Here is a 22063-nt window from a genome sequence, read left to right as displayed (position 1 = left end):
TTTCACTTGGTTACTTCGAGTTAAAAACTTTCTGTTGCAGTTTTCCGCCCAGGAGGCGGCAAGGCCAGCGGCGGGCGCCCTGCCCAGGCGGCTGGAGCAGGCGGGCAGCCGGGGCCAGGGCCGGGGCGGGGCGGCCCGGCCCAGCACCGCCGCTACACGGGGCCTTTTCCACTCGAGCCGGTGCTGGAAGTGGACGCAAGTCCCCGCCGGGAGCCAGGGGCTGGCGGCCGCCCGCTCCCTCCGCGGCGAGACGGGGACGCCTCCACCTTCTGGCGGAAACGGCGCTCTCCTCAAACCAACCCCCGGGCACCGAAACACCCCGCGCCCGGGGGAGGGACCCCGCACAGGGCTCGGCCTCCCCGACACCTGCAGAGCCGCAGACGGCGTCGGAGCAACGGCCGACGCAACCACCGCCCCGCCGCCCGCCGCGACTCCATTTCGGGTGGCGCGGCGGCCCGGCCCCGCCGTCCCCAGCGGGAGGGCGCCGCGCATGCGCGGAAGGGGAACCGCCACCAACGGGGGAGCAACGCCTGCGCGGGGGCCCGCCGGGACATGCGCCCTGCGGCCCCGGCCGGCCCGCTGCGGGGAAGTGCGGCCGCCCGCGCTTGCCGTAGAGCGGGCCGTACCAAGCCCCTCTCCTCGGGCGGGGGGAGCGGGGCCGGGAAGTGACGGTGCGCCGGGACCCGTCGGCCCCCGCCCCTCCTGTCGCCGGCGGGGAGAGCCCGAGGGCGGCGGCGCGGGGCGCGCAGCGCGGCGGGTGAGGAAGCGGCGCGGCGGCAGCGCGGGGGGCGCGCGGCCGCGCCGCACCCCGACCCCGGCAGTGGCGGCGCCGGCGGAGGGGCGGGGCGCGGGGGGCGAGCGGCTGGGTAATGGCAGCGCTGTGAGGACGGAGCGGGGCAGGGACCGCGGCCGCAGGGCAGGGAGCGAGGGAGGCCGGCGGGCGGGCGTCGCTGACTCGGGCCCCTTGCCGCCAGGTAACCCCGCTCGCCCGGCCCGGCCCGGCCGGGAGCGCCGCCGGGCCGAGGGGAGGGAACCCCGCGCTCCCGGGGGAGGCGGCGGTCCCCGTCCCCCCGCGCTGTGGGCGGCCGGGCCGGGCGCGTCTGGGGGCGCGGAGGCCCTGCCTCCCGGCCCCCCGCCCGCCGCCCCGCGGGGCCCTGCCCGCCGGGGTCTGCCGCTGCGCCGGGCCCGCCCCGAGCACCCGTCCCTGGGCGCCGTTGGGGCGGCAGCGCCCTCCCCCCGCGGGGGCCGGCGGGGGGGCGCGGGCCGGGCCCTGCCCTGCCCTTGCCCGGCGCGGAGGGTGTGGTGCGGCCGCCCCGGCGGGGCCGGTCAGCTCCGCGCTGCGCCCTGCCTCCTCGGCCGGTTTCGCTTTTGTTTTGGCGGGGAGGGGAGGCGGGGAGCGCCCGTCCCCTGCCCGCCGCCCGCCGCGGGGGGCCGTGGGCAGCGGGGTCCGCCCGCCGCTGCCGGCCGGGGGCACGGCGCGGGGCGGGGGGGGCAGCGGTGTTCCCATGCTGGACGCGGGCTCTCCTGTCCTTGGCTGTTCGCACACCACCAGCTTGTGACACCGTTTCTCGAGAGGGTTAAATAGTCTGGAAATTTGGGGAATGTTTTGACGCTGGCCAAAAACCTACATTTATTTGCGTGAACAAATATATTCAGTATGACAGCAGTAAGTTTCAAAGAATGAGGCGATGGAAGCAACGTCCTTTCGTTTTCCTCATGTGTAAATACGTTTCAACAATATCTCCTTACCTTAGGGCTTGTCAAACAGGTATGCTTTGGCCCCCCCTCCCCCCCCTGGATAGCATAAACCCAAGGGCAGATGTTCTGCTCTGCTGTAATTTTTGCCATGGAGGTTACTTGCATGCGTACCAGACATTTAATACTCTAAGCTGGTGAGCTTTGTCTGCTGCAGATGCTGAAGCACAGCAAACCCCCCAAACCCCAGCGTCTTACAGAAAAAGTTATACTGCATTTGTTAATGTGTCTATAAACCAGGTTTAAATTCATTTTGACATGAAAGCTGTAAGAGAATGCCAAATAACAGCCAGCTCTGTCTTAAACGGTTTAACCCCAGAATACCTTTACGACTATATGGATGCATAGTGCTTTAGATATTACTAGGTTTTGGTGATTCTAAACACAGTGTTACTGATTCTGTGTGATGTGTTGTTGGGAAGACTTTTTCTTCACCCTTCCTTCCTCCCCTCAGTTTTGCTTATTTGTGAAGGAATGGCTCTTTTACCCTGGAGGTACCAAGTGCATTTCAGAGAGAGCAGCCTATAACATAACACTCAACTAAGTCTAACTTCATTACCGCAAGAATTTCTTAGGTTTCTTAAAATTTTTGTGGACCGTTATTATTTTTTCTTGGGGTCAGCTGAAAATACTCTTGTGTTTTACAGCTTTTTATAATATTAGAGCTTTTAGAAGACTACTGTTTTTTTCTTTCTCCCCCCCTCCTTGCTCCTGGAGGTGAGCTCTACTGTTGTTTACTTCTACTGAGGTTCATGTTTCTTTGAAACATACATCAGTTTGTGTTTTTCAGCTTACTTTCTTTGATGGATATCTATTTGTTTTGTCAATTCTCACTGATTTTCTGTGTAGTAAGCTGCAACTGACATACATGGATTGAAGATTTTTTTTTTTTATTTCCAAAAGTGGTATTAGCCATGTTGCAAATATAACTTAAATGTTTCTGCTGGACTGAAAGTATTTATGCACCACTTACTGAGCTTTAGTTCTTCTTAAAAAAGTTTCCTGTTCATAAAACCTAGGATAATACCACTTCCTCGATATTACTTAGTTGCTACTCAGTTTCTTTATGAAATCAAAGCAAATGTGGGTTGGGTAATACATTGATTACATTTTGAACGGAAGCTGTTGTGTTGCAGGTAGAGGAGAACAACCCTCTGCGGTTCCTGAATTCACAGCAGTTAAGGAGCTTGGTTAGTCAGGGTGGCATTTTGTATGCATACAGTGTAAAAGTTGCATCTGGTTTTTTTTTTTTTTTCTCTTAAACTGAGAAGCTATATATCATGCAGTTTGAGAGAACTAATCTGCCACTTGAGAAAAATTAAGAGCTAGTAGCGGTTAAGGTAGTAAGCTGGTTGCTAAATAGTTTTTTAGCATAACATTTGATTCTTTCCCTTATAGAGGTGTGCCTCTTGTGCTAAAAGTCTGTTTGTCACTATCTTTTTTTTTTTTTTTTTTTCCCCTTCTGACCTTGAAAATTTGGGAAGACAAGTTTGAGTCACTTGTCCATCTATTTGAAATGGAAATAAAAGTATTCTTTCCACTTTTTTGGTTTAGTCTTACAATGTCGTGTTTCTGAGCAGGAACTAGCCTTGCTTTGTGCATGGAATGCCACACATCAGGTCCTTTCTAGATTAGGTGCATAGGACAGAGACAAATAGAAACAAAGAAGAGGCCTTCACAGTTGTCTCTCTCAGGACCTCTTTTTAAAAATTACCTTACTTTTTTCCTGGTTTTATTTAAGTAATTTAATGTTTTTCTTTCAGTGAATCTCTTCTAGAATTTTTGATATGAAATAACTAAAACAGCTTCTGTATTTTCAAGCCATGTCATATTTGAAAGAATTCACTGTGTGTCCTGCTGCACGGTGCAATAAGCTGCACAAGCTCTGCATAATGCTCTGTGTTTAGATGTGTTTTCTTTTTGTCATCCTGATCAGAGCTTTCGGGTTTTGTGGCTTTTTAAATATAACACTAAAAATGTCTAATGAAAGCTTGAGGTGAACATAGGCTACAAACTGACAGTAGTAATTTCCAGTATTCTGGTAATACGTTCAGTGTATTCCTGCCCAAAATTCTCTCAGATACAGCTGAAACAGTCTTTGCATAAAAGTGAACAAACAAAAATTTACAGGAAAGTTGTTTTCTTCATATGGCACTGTTAAACGGGCAGCTTGGTAAGGTGATGAACTTCATGAGGTACGATGTTTTTAGATAAATTGGTGTTATCTTATGGGCCGTTCATGCAACATTAATGTTCTGTAAGGTTAAAAATAAGGGCTTGTGAGCTTCATTTTGGAGGGTGGCGAAGCAGTGGTGGGTGTTCTTTGTGTTGCTGTATCATGGTGGTGCAACAGTGTACAAAGTTTAAATTGAAAAAATTGAAGGAAATGTATTTTTTTTTTTAATGATTGTGCAATGTTGTCTGACACGTTTAATTCTTCTACAGATTAACACTAAAGCCCCACAATGTCCTTGAAACCACGAGTAGTTGACTTTGATGAAACATGGAACAAACTTTTAACAACAATTAAAGCTGTTGTTATGTTGGATTATGTTGAAAGAGCAACGTGGAATGATCGCTTCTCGTATCCTTTAAGTGAAAATCTGACTTAATGTGCTTGTATGATGTGTTTAGCACGGAGGAGGCCTGCATTATATAACAATTTCTGTGGTCTTGATCAGAAGCCCCTTGTAAGGTTGAATCAGTTATTAAGCCTGTGGTTCAGTGGATATGTTGAAAGGGATGGGAAATTCTGCCTATTTGGGAAGTAATGTATATGAAAATCACCACGGTAATAAAAAGTAAACCAGTTTGAGTTTTACTCATTTTTAGTAGCTCTAATACTTAGGTTATGCTATAGCTGTTCACAAAAGTACATCTATTGAATTTCCCCTATTCTGATAATGAGTTTTTCTTGTATGCTTAAGTGTGTGTGTAGCAGGGGAAACACCTAAGACAGAGAATGCACACCTTTAATTTTGGGGAGGGGGTGAGGAGGGGTTAGGTTGTTCTGTTTAAAGATGTCTCCCTCTATTTTGCACTTGTAAGTGTACTGATGACTACCATATTAGACATTTCTATAACAAGGGTTTATAAAAAAACCCTTCCTTTCCCTCCGCTGTTACTGCCTCTCTATTCCTGACAGTTAGGCTATGTTTAAAAATAATTATTCTTTCTAGCTGTGAACATATGGTCTTGCTGTTCAAGTCACAGCTGTACATATATTGTTGTAGTGAAAGGTTTGCATTTTACTTATAAAATGGACTAGTAATTTTTTACAAGATTTAAGTTTCAGTGAACTTCTTGTAAAAGAAGTATAACTATTCTAACCAGTTATACTGTGCTCTGTGCCTATGCATTCATTAGCCATTACAGTGTGGTGAATAATTAGAGAATTTTAGGAGGCTTTGCAGCTGTTCTGCAGCAATTTGACTGAGTTTGGTTTAATTATAGGGGGGAAGAATGGTTTAGACTTATTTATCGATTTGTTAATTCTCTGGATGAAAAAAGAACCTCCTGAGAAGATCCTTATACATAGATTTTTACAACATAAGCTTGTTCTGTGTGCAGGCGCTAGACTCTAAAGTCTGTTCTCTTTCTGAATGTGTTACCACTTCTCGGAATTGCTTTTCCATGTGCCTGTGTTTTGAGTGTGTGCATGTGTATAAATACATAAAAGAAAAATTTAGTTGCTCATAGTCCTTGTGGAGCCTTGTTCTATGGTGCAATAATCTTTAAGGAGCTCTTTCATTTTAAAACTTTGTAATTAATTTCTGGGGGCAAGACTCTTCACCTGGTCTTGGAGTCAAGTTCAAATTACTCCAAAATTTACAGACTTTTTGAATTAATTAGCTGTGCACTTATGTGCTGACAAATTGTGCTGTAGTCATTCTTTGTAAGCAGTTTTTAAGAACTGCATATTTCAGTCTTCAACAAGTGGTTAACTTCTGTTGCTTAAAACTCTAGACATTTAAACAAGGGCACCTAAAATAGATTTAAATCTAAAATAATAATTAAATGAGAAATTATCACACTCGTTTCATTTAGAACTTCTTATGTGGGGGCCTGGTACACAAGTCTGCTGTTGATCCTCTTTTGGGATTTACTCCAGTTGATTGGACATCAGAAAGGGAATGCTTATGAATAGCAGACTCAGGAAGCAGTCTTGGAAGAATCATTTGGCATGTAATTCTTAAGACCTTACTTACTATCATCTCTTAATTCTGTTCCTTGGAAAGTGGCACTATTAGTGCCTAATTTGGCACAGGCAAGAGCCTTTTGGCTTATTCTCTATGGCTGAAGGGCCTGAGGAGCTTGTGCGCCTTGTAACTTCCAGCTTAAATGTTGGTTTTTCAGTACTTCTGTTACCTTTAACCAAACTGTATGTTTTAACACAAACTGCTCACTGAGTATTCAACAACTGGGTGAAAGTGGTAGTTCTATACAGCTGGTATGAAAGCTTTTTCCAGGTTTTAAATATATAAAGAAAACTAAAGTATTAATGATATCTTTTAGGAAGATGTGGCATTTAAAAAATACATCTTGTTCTTTGTTAGCTTTTTATTCTCTGTTAAATTCAATTTAATTGGAGTAATGTGTTTCTAAACATCTACAGGGAATTTAAAGGAAATGTCATATTACCTATTTTTCTTGCTACTTAATAAGCATAATAAAAAGGTGACAGATGATTTGAACTATGTCTTAATGAAATTCATACGGGTTATTTCACTGATTAGAGTACCACTTGATCTTTGTTGTCTCTCTATAGTTGAAACAGTGATGTGGAAACAAAGGGTAAGATAGAGCAAAGAATCATGTTTTCAGTCTGCAGCAGTGAATTCTAAGAAGTGCTTGCTTTCTCTTGTCCTGCTTGAGACAGCTGAGATCAAATGGTGTATGCAGACTAATAGTATTTTAGGGGTGAGAGTCTTGTACTGTGCAAGTTCCACTTGTAGAACTAATTTTTGCCTCACTACTTCCCCAAACTTGTTTGTCTTGAATATAATGTTTTCTTTGTAACTCTGATGGTAATTTTATTGTTTAACATCGTTTATCTTTAAATATAGCTTATCTCAAACTTGAAATGCTAGAACGGTAATGAGCTGGGAACCGCAACTGTGTAAGAGAGAAAATCTTATGGAAAAGATCACTTGAAAGACCATATGTCACTTTATTTAAACTGTGAGTCATCTTGAGCCACCTCTGACCTTCAGATTTCCTTTCAGGTTCTCTGCAGAAAGAAATGTTTCTGGAGTTGTTTCATTGTCTGGTAAATGAGTGACGGTTATGTCTTTCTATTTGAGGTATTTTTTACAATAATTTGGTTATTATGAATGCTTCGTATAACTTTTAAGACTTTGCTTCTAACTGTTCAGTAGGCTAGGGAGTGCTCTTTAAGTTAAGAGGCTGATCAAGCTTGATTAGAGAGTGGTAGTTCATCTGTACTTTGATAACTATCTTTTAGCAGTAGAACTATTTTGAACGGCTAGAACATCAGGATCTTCCTGTTGTTGTCTTGGGTTTTCCACCAACTGAGTAAATAGGATGAAGAGTACCCAGGGGGGAAGGTAGCCGTACTGCAAACAGAACTATTTTAAAAGTATGCAACATGGCCACCTGCTTTTTTCCACTTTCCTGCATGTTTGTTCTCCCTCCTCTAATCCTGCATTTTACCAGGATCCTATGATGAACCAGAAACTTCTAAACATGTATCTTTAACGTAAGAACCAACCCAAAGAGCAGGAAGAGTAAATAAAGTTCGTATGATTATGTTTCTTTCTGACCGTGAGTCCTCAAGTGCTCTATGAATTTTGATTCTGCTACACAGGAAGACCAACAATCACAAAAATTTTCCAAAAGCGCTACTTCGGTCTTCCAGAGAAGATCTATTCAAAACCTTCTGCTAATATATGTTCTTAACTACATACTTTTTTTAACCCTGAGGACAATATTTGTGAGCTTTTATGGCCTTGGATACAGTATTTTCTTGTTGATGGTCTTTTTTTCTTTTTTCCCCTTAGTTTGGAATTGCTTCAGTTTCCCATTGCTGGGTAACGCCCCTCAAATAGCAACTACTGGAGCACTTAAATTGCACAAGGCTTTTGATGTTCTTGTTGTCAACACAGAGTGAAGGCCCCTAAGCAGCAGTTTGGCTTCAGCTTCCTCTGACCTTTCTCACCCTGCAAAACTACATGCTGAACTGGAAGGACAGATGGCTTTCACCATTAAAGATAAATTATTGAACAGTAAAGGCTTCTTCCTGGTCTTCTAATGGACAGCAGCACAAAAAAAATGTGCTTTAAGTTTATGGAGTAAAATACCAGTGATGATTAATGATTCATCTCCCCTCAAAGATTTTTTGTTGTTGAGATTCACAACACACTGAACACTACACTTAAATTTGGATTCTGGACTGCAAGATGTAGTTAGATGAATAAACTACTACAAATTGAGCAAGAATGTAAACGTTCTATAGCAAAGCTATTCCGTAATGTGTTTTTGAGACTCACGGTAGCTCTTTTTTGTAGAAATCCAGAGAAACTTAGTATCCATCAAGTAGAATTTGCTGTTGATTTTTATCATTTGGTTGATACAGGAAAACGTGAGGTGCCAGTGGACGTGCTTCTGTGATTAAGCTGTTAGTTTAATTTCAGCAGGTATGCAAACTGCGTGTTGTCTGTCAAGGAAGAATACTAGATTCAGCTTTCTTCATTCGTAAGAATATGCGACTGTTCCCTAGAATAAGGAAACGCATGTTTGGAAGATGTGCATTTTCATGAAGGAGTACAGATACTGTTTTCATTATTAAATAGGTTTATGACAACTAAGAAACTTGTTTACAACAGTCAGGTCATCTGAACTCCTAACTGAAGCCTAGGGCACAGAGGCTAGATAAATTCAGAGATACTTGTTTGCTGCTTTCATCAGATAAGCTGCCACTATTATTTTCTTGTGCTGTTGTGGTGAAGACTGCCTGTTTCCTCTAACTTTGAAGTAAGTAGTTCTTGTAGCAGACATCCGTAACAGTTTTGGTGATTCAGATAGTGTAGTTGTGGATCTAAAGAGAAAAGTCATGTCCCCTTTGCTTGTGAGTAGCTTACAAAGATTTCTAATTCTGGAATTTGCATTCTCAGAAATCTCTTATCTGCGTAGTAAAGAGGCTTGTGATCTGAATGGTACTGAGGATGGGTTGGACTAAGGACCATCCTTGGACTGACAGCATTTGTTTGGGGCGGGGGGAATGTGTGAAAAACAATTGTTCTTTACAATCTATTTAAGAAAACCTGTCATTCCTCACTGCTAATTTAATAGTTTGTTTTGATATTTTATTGGTCATAACTTTGTAAGTTGGTGTAATGCAATGCTAGCTACTGTTACAAAGCAGTGAATGTTGCTAGTTTTGTTTGGGGTTTCCCTTTGATGCTTCTTGCTATTTTGAGGAGAATTCTGATAAAGATGATCTATATGGATGAAATAACTGTACTGGAGATTAGACTCTGATTAGGCTCTCCGAGATTCAAGTTGCCAAATAAAGGCTTTTTCCATTTAGTTGTCCTACATCAGTATCTTCTCTGTTTTGAGTAGTACTTCTATATAAAAAATGAAACATGCTTTTGCGAAAAACTGTGTGATGAAAGCTTGAAGCTGTTCTGTAGACTAAGCAGGTGACTTGTCAACTGTTCTTATGTCTTGTACCTCCTTTTACACAGGCATGTGCTTTCTTTAAGGTAGACTAGAGGGAAGCTGATCTTTTGTCTTTTCTTAATTAAACCACTTACCTTAAAAGGTAATCTATACTAAATCATTATTTGTAGCGTGGCAGGCTTCATAAAATGCCTAGACTTAGTGGATAAGCATGATGTTTTTAAATAATTTTTGCAGAACTAGTTTATTTCCCACAGTTGTTCACCTGAAGCTTGACTTAATTCTTGCTTGACTTTACTGAAAGCAAAGTTCTTAATCATAAATTCTTTTCCTGACAAAGTATCAAGTTTAAAAAAGTCACTTGATATAAACCTTACAAACCAAAGGTGTAGCTCTGCAAGGTACTTTAGGGACAAAACCACCTTAAGGGGTTTAACTGTTTGCTGCTGCCCATTTAAGTGAGCAAGTATAACTGGTTTGTGTGGCTGTGATCTAAACAGGGTTACTGAAATGGTAATAATGGTTAAAAATAAAATGAAGTTTTTTGCATCCCCACCGCCATTGTGATGACCTAGTTTCCAGTCTCCCACAAAATTGTTTTACCTGTGGTCTTGGGGGGAATATGCAAGGGCGGTAAATTGTTTTGGACCTGGGGGAGGAAAACTTGAAGTTGGCTTCACTTAGTGTTTGCTCTGCTCCATACTTGGCTAATCACATTCTTAACCTAATCAGTGCTGCTTTCCATTATCCGAAGAGATTCTCAATTTCACTTTGGCTACAGATACAGAGGGAGAATTTTGGATGAAACTTCACTTTGAGATAATCATATGTTATTCATAGAAGGCAAATAAGTGGTAGAAGCCATGTCAATGTGGGGCTACCAGAAGTTTCAGGATCTTAGCTCTAACATACCCTCACTTTCTACTACTTAAGATTTATTATTGACACTGAAAACTTAGCTTCTTCACAAATCAGGACTTACACCAATATCAGAAAATGATCTATTTTATCTTTTGTGCTCAACTGTAAAAAGGTCTAAAATGTGTGTGTGAGGAAAAAAAGGTTCTGTAAATCTTAAATTTTGTTGATAAGTTTTCACACTTTAAGCAGACACAAACCTTGACTCTGAGCCCAGAGACATTTATGCTTTGTGTGTGGCCTATCCTGAACCTCTTGGAGAGAGACTTTATACTGAGACTAAAATTTTTTTGGAAAATCATGTACGCCATTTGCACAAGGTAACCTATACAGTTACTGATGTACGTGTAGGTATTGTTTGTCCTTTTTTGACTTTAGGGAGGCGGTTTGTTTGTTTTGTATGTGTGAAGGTATGCAGATTTTATGAGACTAAATCACAGATGACAGAATTTCAGAGACAGAATGTATATATCTATGTATCTGATATATACAACACATATGTCACACACCACTATGTAGACAGATACATGGATATCTGTCTATATGCAACACAAAAGAAAGAACTTTCTTTTTTAAGCCAACAATTACGGTTTATATAAAATATTCATTGTTGGCTTGAAGAGTAAGTTCGTTCTTTTCTGTTGAATGCTTATAATCAAACAAGTTACAGAAATGTCTTCGTTTTCCAAATGTGCTATTGTTTGTCATTAGCCTTCTGTTACAGTGTAAAAGTGTCTACTTTAGTGTCTTGGAAATTGATTGTATATACGCTACTCAAGAAAACCTCTGACATATGTGAGAAATAAAATAACAAATATGCTTGGGGGGGAGGAAGTAATAACAAATTATTTATTATGACGAATAACAATACTTGTATACCTATATAGCTGTGAATTAACTTCTGTCTCATCAGCTAAGACACCGAATTTCAACAGAATCATGATTCATCATGTTGAATATATAGGATGGATGAACAGTGTCTCCTTGTATTTCAGTAAAAAGAGAAACAGATGTAAATAAGATGTCCGCCTGTCTTTGGTGTCTGTATAGGGAATGAAGAATTGCAAATTCTGGATAGTACTGCTAAATGGCTTGATGCTATTTTCTGAGCTTAGGTACCTGTGTATTTGACAAGGTAGGCTGGGTATCTTAAAGGGTAGTTCCACTGGTTGCAGAGAGGATATCTCTGATGCTTTGGTAGACTAAATCAGTTCACTAAACTGGCAGACAACTCAGCCAAAGAAGTTGTTCTTCATTTATTTAGTGAGCTGAATGAGCTCGCTGAGGATAATCAGGCAGGTGCCAGCACAGTTGAAGCTGTGGGAAGTAGCAGAAAGCATACATCTGGTTTTTTAAATTGGCTGTCCACCGTTTGTCTCGGAAATAATGTTGGAAAACCTTTGCAAAAATCATCCTGCAGAGGTAAGCACTCTCAATTCTGTTTTGTCTGCTAGCTTTCCTCTTTTACATTATTTTTGCATTGGCTTCTTTGCTGCTTGAGCCAGAGTTTAAAATTACACACTCTAGCTAGAATTATAATTGAATTCCTAGGATCTCATCCTCCTTCACCTATCATACGAATTTGTTTAAATTGTTGAACTTATTCCTTTGATGTATGAATATATTTTGAGAAGTTCAGTACATCAGCAACTTCATAGGTGATGATTCACTTAAGTTCCAAAAGATTGGGCCTAGATTTACAGAACTTAAGACATGTTTAAGTTTGCACAAATCTGTGCTTTGTTAAACTTGTTTTCTTCCAGGATTCTTGGTAAGTATAAGGGCTTGTCTAACCAGTAAGGCATACTGATATTAAGCAGTTATAGTTAAGCAATTCCTATAGTGTGCATGTGGCTACATGAATTTAAAATTGATCTGTGTCAGTGAGGGAATAGTTACGTGAGGTACGCCACCAGTATGATGTGAGAATGTGAACCATGCTTACTCAAGCAAGTACTTCTGTAAAGACGAATGCAAACTAATACATTATAGAGATTGTTCTTTTTAAATGCAAAACAACTTCAGGTAGCTGGCTTACCAAAACTTCGTAGTATGAAGATTTGTTAGTTTTCTAGTCATTGCAACAATGTTATTTTTAGACTGGCTAAAGCTTAGGTGTGGTCTTAATTTTGAATCTGTGATTGTTATTCCAAAATGATAATCTTGTTACAACTTTCTATGTATGTATTCTGTGTTCATACTAATTTTAGCAGCGTGTGTGTGTGTGTCCTCCTTCACAGAGAGTTCTGGAAGCTGAAGAGCAAGTACTGGTTATGTATCACAGATACTGGGAAGAGTATAGCAAAGGGGCAGACTATATGGACTGTTTATACAGGTAAGCTTTGCAAATGAGTTTTTAAACTTTTGAAACTATTACAATGATCTGCAGCTTAAGTCTAAGAATGTTGCTTGAAGAGAGCAATAGCTGAATATGTCCCAGGTCAGTTTTGGAGAGAATATAGTTATGGTAGCAGAACATGAGAAAAAAGGAATAATGCTCCAACAAGTTTTTCTGTGCACTGCTCCTTACCGCTGCAGTCGTTATCTAAGAGGATTCCTACTATTCTTTCATTACTAATATATTCTACCTCTGTTGTTTCTGACGTTGCAGTGCCAAATATGTTGGTGCTACTCAACCCTGCAGTGAAGTAGCTCATAATTCCAGGTGTTCTCCTACAAGGATGGCATTGTACTGAAGTGTCCAGTTGAACCAACATGGTTTGTTTCAAAGCTTAGCCATGTACATTGGCAAAAACATAGCTTTCCCTTCTAGAATAACTTTTCAGACAAGGCTATGTCCTCTTTGGGTCTTTTCGGGTGAATGTTTGAACTGAAAGGATTGGAGAGGGAGAGAAAATTTTGTTTCTTTTCTGAGAACTTCAGAAACTAATAGACTAGTAACTACAGGCAATCAATTTTACAGTTGTTTTCAGTAGATTACAGCCAAGCTAGAGCATTTTTTCCAGACAGTTATTATGCACACAAACCAACCTGTACATATATATAAGCTCAGTAGGGTGGTGTTCATATATCAGTGAAGCCAAGTTCTTAAACTCTGAAGTTAGTTATTTCATGCCAGCTCTGCCCATTCTGACTCTTCTTCCTGCTTTGCATATGGTGTTTTGGTCCAGAAAATGTACTTATTAGGTGTTCTGTTAGGACATAATTTTACCTCAAAGTTATATCTTCTTTCTTTGTGTTGAAATTCTGAGTTTTGTCATATACTATCTTTTAAAAGTCTCTGAAGGGTATGACTTTGTGAAAGTATGATTTTTCTCTTCAATAATAAAAAAGTACATTGTAATGAGAACTAAAAAGACCCTCTTACATGAAGGCAAGAAATAATTCAGTGCTTGATTAGTAGAGTCATAATGTCTTTCATGCATTGGAAACACTTCATTAAGTGTTATGTCACTTTTTTTTGTTTTTTGAGAGAGTGTTTTGGCTGAAAGTACTTCTGAGACCATAAGAAGTTATTCTGGTTTTTATAAAGCAGTTGGAGTTCTTTTCTTACTTGCATGCCTGCTCTCAAAAAAGTACCATAAATTAATCAATACTGTTGTATCTGGGAATCTAATTTGTATAATTCTTCCAGCAGTGACAACTGATTAATCTTTACATCTAGTAATCTTAATGTTTGAAATAGATTCCTTTAAAATTTAAATAGGCTTGTGTCTCTCCTTCCTAAACCTTCTACCCTGATAAGTAGTATTTGAAATACTACTAAAATGTGAGACATTTTACTTTTGAGCAAAATTTATAAAATGTGAGACCAATCATGTGACTGGCAATGCAGTCGAATGTTTTCTTTCTTTGGTGTTAGTTTTGGTTTGGGTTTTTTTTGGTTGGGTTTTTTTTTGTTTGTTTTTTTCAACCAACCCTCTGGGTGCATTTTGCTACGAAAACAAATTTGGATTCAGTTTGAAAACTAAAATCCCATACATGCTTGACTAAACCAAGATGATAAAACTGATGGAATAAGGAACACTTGATGTTAAATAAGCTTCTTCAGTTCTTTTTGTTAGTTCTGATGATAAACATACTAGATAAAAATAATGCTGGACATTGGGGCTTATCAGTGTCTTGGTGCTGTAACTGTTTTCATAGGTAATTGTACATGTAAAAAATCTGGTTTTTGTACCTTTATTTCAAGTAACTAGATTAATTTAAATTATTTAAAAAAAAAAAAAAGCTGAAGTTTTAAAATCTGCTCATAATAAAATCCTGAAAACTAAACACACATAGTGCAGCTTTTGCTTTATTCTTTTTTTTAAGCACTTGTAATAATAATAGCATATTAATGTATAGTAATTTCTAGTTCTTTAGGCTAATATTAGTTCTCTTTCTTTTTGTACTTTTGTGTGAGACATCTTCCTTCCCTTTTAGGATTAAACTTCAGCCAGTTTTGTCATGACAGGAGTAATTTGTATTCTGATTCTAAGCATAATATCACAGTAACCTGTAACACAATTCAAATTGGTATTAGTTCCAGTCCCCTTCTCAATTTTTCGGTGTTAAGAAGCTGCTGCTCTTAGTCTTCCTTGCTAATTAGGTAACTTAATAAATATGGGGAAGATTTAAACAAACAAGAAGTCCCGTCAACTTTCGAAGCCTAACATTAATGGTATTTTTCTGTTGAAACTTCTTCCAATGAAGCAACTGCCTTCATTTTAGTTATAGCATTTGGTAGCCCTGAGGGGTTTACTTCCACATCAGATATTTATTATTGGTCTCATCATTTTGATACGGCTGTTGGAATCATAAAATTTTAGTATCTGCAGTGCTTTGTCGTAATAAAATGGCTTTCATGTATTAGCTAATCCTCAAATTGTGGTAGATGACTTCAACCCTATTTTACAGATCTCTAAACCAGTGAATGCTTTATCTGTGCTTAAGAGTGAATCAGAACAAATACTGGATTATGAAAATTTCCAGTGCTGAGCACTTCTATGTGTACACTACTAGACTTATTAAAGCATTCTGCTTGTATAAAGCACAGTGGTTCTGCTGCTTTTAGTATAGCTCTTATGAAGTCACCATTGCATGTTTTCATTGAAACATTTAAAAAAAAAAAGTAGATGTGAACAAACCTCTGAAGGTCATTCATTTAAATCTTATGCTCGGAGTAGGGCTAGCTTCAAAGTTAAACCAGGTTGCTTAAGGTTTGTTGAGTCAAATTCTGAGCTGCTTCAAGGACAGAGATTTTGCCACCTTTATGAGCAGCCTGTTTTAGTGCTTGATTACTCTAATTCTGAAAAATTTTCCTGTACGTCTGTTTGGAATTTGTCATGCTGCAGCTTGTGTCCATCGCCTCTTGTCTTTTCTCTGTGCTCCTCTGAGAAGAGTTTATCTTCATCTTATGTCTGTTATGTCCTGCACCCTAGCTATTTCAGTGAGCTCTCTCTGTGCTGTTCCATTTGTCCAGATTTGTTGTATTTAGGTACTCAAAACTGGTCGTAATATTCCAGGTATGTCCTCACAAGTGCTGAGGGAACAGTTGACTTGCTGATACACTCTTGCTAATGCAGCCAAGGAGGTAGTTGGTTCACTGTCAGCTCCTCAAGACAAACTGCTAACTTAATATCCACCCATGACGAACACTGTTCCTAACTGGTCCCTGGATAGATTTAGCACCGCTGACCATACGAATGCACATGGAAATTATTGAAAACATTGATACAATTGCTAATTCCTATTGTACAGTGATGTACCCATTTATAACTTTGTCATGTGGTTGCATACACATTCTGTAGCTTGCTAAGCAATTTAATTGTGCAAGTGGTAGGTTGAAGAAAATCTTGAAAAACAACCTGAATGCTTCTTAAAACTAACTGTAATAATTATTCCTAGCTAATTTGTTACCTTTTTTTTTAATTTCCTCCTACATCAGAAGAGTGAGCTCAACTCGCGTGCTGTTTTGGGGATTAGAGTAGCAGTCTGACTACATGTGTAGAAGGAGGGCACGAAGAGGGACGGGAAAAAAAAGACTGGTTACTCAAAAGTTTCTTCTTTATCTTTGGAGAGCTTTCGGAGGAGGAAAAGGTCTGAATAGAGGGCATCTACCGTTTTTGCTTAAAAAAGTATGGTACTTCTAGAAATATATATAATCACTTGTGTTGTTTTGTGGTATCATATCATGGATGGACAAAGAGTTGAAGGAGGTAAATTCTTTTGGGCTTATCATGGAGAACATAAGAAAATAACCGGGAGCTGACTTGAGACAAGTACGCTTTTAGGTTTATTACATTCAAGCTAAATTTCACAATGTCTATTTTGCCAACACTAATGTTTGTTTCTTATCCAGGAGTATGTAATTGAAACTACTAAAACCAAATAGAACATTAAAAGAAAAAAATATACGTTTAATCCTTCTGACAAGGCTTTGCGAAGTCTGTCCCCCCCAAAGACGCTGTGGGCTATTGAGATGTGGAAACATTGCTTTTGGGAATGTGGTCACTGTGTCTAGAATAGTCATCTGTGGTTAGAGTATTGTTCTTGGTTGATCTAAAAGTACCAAATACATGAAAGTTACAAGGTAACCTGTCCCAATACTTAGCTAATAATTGTTAAATTAGTTTTTGCAGTTTATTTTTTTGCTAAATTCCTTGTAAAAGAACTTATCCTTTTATTTTGTTGAATTACCAAATCCTTTATACTGAAAAATGTGCCCACAAAAATACTCACGTACCAGACATTTTCCTGATATTGTTAATTTAGATGGAACACTGTCTTTCAGTATTGCACTGTAAAGTAGGTATTTGTTTTGAATGAACCTTGTAACACTCTCCTAAATTCCAAACTTTTTAACCTTTCTGGAGTGGAAGCTTGGTGGGTGTGTTTTGAGGTTTGGGTACCAAAAGGTATATTGCTTTGCTAATGCCATGAAAGGAAACAAACCTGAATTTTCTCATCTTGTTTGCCATTTTCCTCATTGGACAGTAAACCATAAGCCTGCACAGGTGCAGCCTCAAGTAATTGGGCCTGAGCTGTGTGATCAGGTATTTAAAATTTTCACCTGAAGGTTATATCTCAATAGTAGCAAGAGTCTGTGGGTAACTTCTGGTATTATCAATTCATGCCTAATCTTTGTCTCCACAGTAAGTTACAGATGAACCTTATGGATTGTCTTCTAAAAGTAAGAAACACAGATGAAGTGTTTGAAGTAGTTAGTCAAGGTGAAAAATGGTTTATGACTTCAGTGGAGAAGTTGATTTGAGATTATACTGTTTGCACTTCCTTTGCAGTTATTTGCTTCCGCTTGGTTCTGGAAGTTGATGGTAAAAGTAGGGGAAGGGGAGAGGAAACGTGGGCAAATTTGGTTTTGGTTTTGAGGCAGAGTGTGGTGAAGTTCTTGCCACGAGTGGTTCTGCCTGCCCACTTCTTGCCACCCACTTTTTGCTTGAATCAGGTAGGTCTTTGCAGGGGCACCTGATCTAGGTTAACTTGTTTAGTTATTTGTGGCTATGTTAGTTTTAAGATGGATCAGTTGTCTGATCTGGATTTGTTGAGAAGGCACGTACTGATGGAAGAGAGGGTGTGAATGGGGAGAGCACAGGGCTTTCTCTTTTAGCAAGCTTAACAGGAAGAAGCAGAATGGCAGCTGCTGCCTTTGTTCACGTGACGGGTGGGAAATATCATCCAGGAGTAAGCCTGCTTCAGGCTTGTGTTCCAACTCTTCCGGATGCCCACACAAGTTTTATATGAAATGGTGAGCCTGTAGCCTTCTACACAGACTTGCATTTACAATTTGTGAAGGTTATTGATGGTAGCAGAGCAGTTTACAGTACTCTGTAAGACTCTGGAGTCTGAAAGTAGGTTAGGCCACTGTATTCCAGTTTGTTACCACTGCACTATCACAACTCTTCCTTCTTTGGAATCTGTGGTGTCCCAAATTCTTTCAAGTTCACAGGTTTCCATGGCGTATTTCTCCTTCTTTGCCTGTCATTTGCCTTCCTGCCCAACGTGTTCAGACATCACTAGTCTGGTGCAGCCTCTGAAGCCTGAATCTCTTAAAGCACTTCAGTAATCTGGCTCTCTTCAGTGTCTGAAACTGGGCATCTCAAAACTGCTCGTTTGATCAGAATTTAAAAAAAAAATTCCCAGTTACCTCATGTAAACACTAACATAAACAAATATTATAAGTGTAGCTGTGAAAGATATTAGAAATTTTTTCCCAGTTATCTGTGAAAGAGAAGGAGAACTGTTAAGTTTAAAAATGTTATTATATTTCTTTTAAGGGAATACTGAGAATTAAGGGATGTTTTGTCAGGTCTTGCGCAGAAACCGTTTTCTGTTCTTTATAAAAACTATGCGTACAATAGTAAATACTAAAAAAAAAAGGCATTTATAACATTTCTTCTGTTAATTAAAATAATTTCTGCAAATTCTTCTCTTATCTTTAAAATTTGTAATACAGCTGTTTGCTAGTTACCATGGCCTAAGTAAGGGATCATAACTGACAAAAATTGGCCCTGTAAAAATTGACAGTATTTTTGTGTTTTAGTTTGAGAAATGCAAAATAATAAACAGTACAGGTAGAAAAATGTTCCTCAGTATCAGATATTTTTAAGTAAAATGTATTTTGTTCTATCATTAAAAATAAGTAAGTTGTTATCACTCTAGTACTAGTCAACGGCTCAGAATTTAGCAGTTATTTTGCATATACATGTATGAGTAATATGGCAATGTATGTTGAAAGGTTGGATTCTTACACAAGTATATTGCACACCAAGAAGATGCTGACAGTGCTATATCAGGCTACTGTTTGATATCTCACTTAATAACAATATACTGTTTTAATATGATGTAAGATCTTTTAAATTGAAGTAATTTGTATTGTAAGAATTTCCTACAGATAGCAATGGCATTGGTTAAAAGAGGTTATCTTTTGTGATGTGGAAGACATTCCACAATTCCAAATTTATTTTTTAAAAAAAAGCTTAACTTTTGCCTGTTTTGATTAAAATGTCTTTATTTCTATAGGTACCTCAACACACAGTTTATTAAGAAGAACAAATTGACTGAAGCTGATCTTCAGTATGGGTATGGAGGGGTGGACATGAATGAACCATTGATGGAAATAGGAGAGGTAGGTATCTCTGAAAGTGGGAGTGCGTATAAACTATATTCAGAAGCGCTACAAGTTCGGCTTTGTCCTTTTAAATTTTGACTTTTCTGTGTCACAGAATCTGAATAGTTAAGTATTGTAGAAGATGTAAGCACTGAATCCTTTGTAAAATGAGATTACAATTTTGATGTAGAAAAATAGTGACCTAGGGAAAAATAAGCAAATATGAAAACTATTGGAGAAGTTCAGTTTAAAATGTGATAATAGATACCACTTTGCAAAAAAAAAAAAAAAACAAACCACTTTTATTAAGTGACACTACTATCTAGAAAATATTTTGAACAAGCAGTGCTTTTGTTTTTTGAACCCTTGAAATACTACTTTTAGGCTTCTATTTCTTCATGTCACAAAGGGTAACAGCTTTTTTTGAGATTAGTCTTCTGTAATACTGTACATCTTATTTTCTAATGCAAGCTGTTTTGTGCTATCATAGCAACTCAGATTTAGGGAAAAAGTAATTCTGTGCACAAACGTATCACATAGGGAGGGTTTATCTTTTTAAAAAAAGGTAATTTGGGGCAAACACAAGGGTGTTAATGTAGTTACTAATGTAAATTGGAGAAGCTGAGACTCATTTTTAAATACCTATAAAATAAAATTAAAAAAAAAACCAACTGTCAGCAGTAGGACTGTGTTCTGAGATACCACCCTGTGCACTTCAGCTATGCAGAAGTGAAATATACATCGTTTCTGTCTCTTCATAGCTACTGTTACCATGAAATATAAGAAAGTGAAAGACAATTTTATAGTAAAAAAAAAAAATCTTTCAAATTTTTAAAACAAAGTGTGTCAGTATGTCTTTAACAAGATTTTGAAAACACCGTTTCAGTCTTAATCAGAAGAAAACCACAATCCTGAATACAGTTGAAGAGAAACTCTTGAATGCTTCTCTGTGTATCTGTTTGCTTTGTCTCTGTATGTATACACACTGCTAGCTGGAGAATTCATTTTATTCTGTCATCGTCTGTAGTGGTATATTGTTTTTTTCCTTTCCTCTCTACATTTGCCTTTTTCTCTAAAAGGGAAGCAAACAGTTCCTTTCTTTTGGTTTGGAAAGCTAGAGAAAATGCTGCTTTTTTCCTTAATGTCAGCACTTGACCTGTCGGTGGTTACTGTTCTGCCTCGTGGATTTCATTGTTTTAAGTAGGAGATCTCTGCTGCCTTTAGATAAGAGTAAGGAGAGATTGTGATGCAAGAAGCAGCATCTTCTGTGCTTCAAACCCAGCTACCCAGCTGACGAAGACATCACTGCCAGTTGAAATTGCCGATCCTCTGACAGGTTGGGGGTGGGCTGAAAAAAGCACCAGGAACATGATATACCGCAAGTCAAGGCAATTCAGGAAAGGAAATTCTTCTCTTGCGCTGTGCTGTCTGCAAGGCTTGCTAATCAGTGGCATCTTTAAAGGCTTACCAGAGCTTGGAAGTGCATATTGCTGCACCATTTGTGGTGTCTTCAAAATCACGTAAATGTTATTCCTTATTTCCTCAGACTGGGATTTAGCCGAGTATGTTCCCACGATTGTCGGAGGTAGTCCTTAGCTCTGTGCAAATGACTGTTAGTTCAGCTGCTTTGGGAGCTGGGAATAGTTCTGGGCTTTTTCCTGGGACTGGATGATGCTGGTATATTAATGAATTCTCCCCCCGTTCCAGTGTTCTACTCCGTTTTGAGGTATCACCCAAAGGGTGGTAGTGGCAACTTTTGTCCACAGCTTTCTGCCCTAGGATATGTTTACCAAAGAAAAACAAACAGCAGACCTGATAATTCAGCTTTTTTTGAGTATTCAGCTTCCCTTGTGTTTATGGAATCATAGATGGGGTGGAAGGACAATGATGCACGCTTCTCTTCAAGCTTCCCAGCAGTTGTTCGTAGGACAATACATCCCTAGCTTATTATTTGGGCAGGTTATGGGGAGCATCAAGATTCTTAAACTGTAGCTGGCAGCCTTTGGTTTTTGACAAAGATGTTCTGAATGCTGATATCTGGAATTCTACTAATGAGTTTTTGATTATCTCAATCCCCAAGACTCCTTCCATTTCTCTTTACCAAATAATGTCTTTGGAGTCGGTAGTAGTGGGAGGTAGGTTTTGGATCTTGAGGCAGTAAAGTTAATCTCTGTTCATTACTGGTGTAGGATTAGGTTTATGCCAGTTACTTACTCCTTTGCCCTGGAAAGAAATGGAGACTTGAATCCTACACTCCAGTAGTTCAAGTGCATTAAATTGTAACACTGAATTCATTGCCCCAGAAATAAAATTAGTTCACATTTCTTGACCTGCAAGGCATTCACCAAATTTATCAAGTCTTTGTTTTGAAAGGACCAGGGAGGTGATAGTGCCCCTGTACTCGGCACTGGTGAGGCCGCACCTGGAGTACTGTGTTCAGTTTTGGGCCCCTCACTACAAGAAGGACATGGAGGTGCTGGAGCGTGTCCAGAGAAGGGCAATGAAGCTGGTGAAGGGTCTAGGGAACAAGTCTTATGAGGAGCGGCTGAGGGAACTGGGATTGTTTAGTTTGGAGAAGAGGAGGCTGAGGGGAGACCTTATTGCTCTCTACAACTACCTGAAAAGAGGTTGTAGCGAGGTGGGGGTTGGTCTCTTCTCCTTAGTAACAAGTGATAG

The 22063-nt window shown here is 39.8% G+C and overlaps 1 protein-coding gene across 9 annotated transcripts in view; it reads left to right on the top strand.

Moving 5' to 3' along the window:
- The first annotated feature begins 578 nt into the window (after positions 1-578).
- The window catches only part of CUL2 (cullin 2), a 55836-nt gene continuing 34351 nt past the window's right edge, over positions 579-22063 (top strand). The window contains exons 1-5 of one of the 9 annotated variants that reach the window (XM_087778520.1): positions 579-757; positions 4201-4339; positions 10535-10637; positions 12531-12652; positions 19300-19405. In XM_087778520.1, coding sequence (XP_087634646.1) covers positions 4221-4339; positions 10535-10637; positions 12531-12652; positions 19300-19405 — 450 coding nt within the window. In that variant the 5' untranslated portion in view covers positions 579-757; positions 4201-4220. Of the gene's footprint in view, positions 758-829; positions 975-1534; positions 1769-4200; positions 4340-10534; positions 10638-11581; positions 11740-12530; positions 12653-13015; positions 13036-17272; positions 18026-19299; positions 19406-22063 lie in introns of those variants that run through there. The other 8 variants (XM_087778545.1, XM_087778541.1, XM_087778555.1 and 5 more) reach the window with 8 other exon arrangements.

The sequence above is a fragment of the Nipponia nippon genome, unplaced genomic scaffold (assembly GCF_047370975.1).
Source record: "Nipponia nippon isolate SJK-2023a ecotype South Korea unplaced genomic scaffold, ASM4737097v1 scaffold_1, whole genome shotgun sequence".
Classification (NCBI taxonomy): Eukaryota; Metazoa; Chordata; class Aves; order Pelecaniformes; family Threskiornithidae; genus Nipponia; species Nipponia nippon.
The sequence above is the reverse complement of the archived record's forward strand: the minus strand, read 5'-3'. Positions and strand labels throughout refer to the sequence as shown.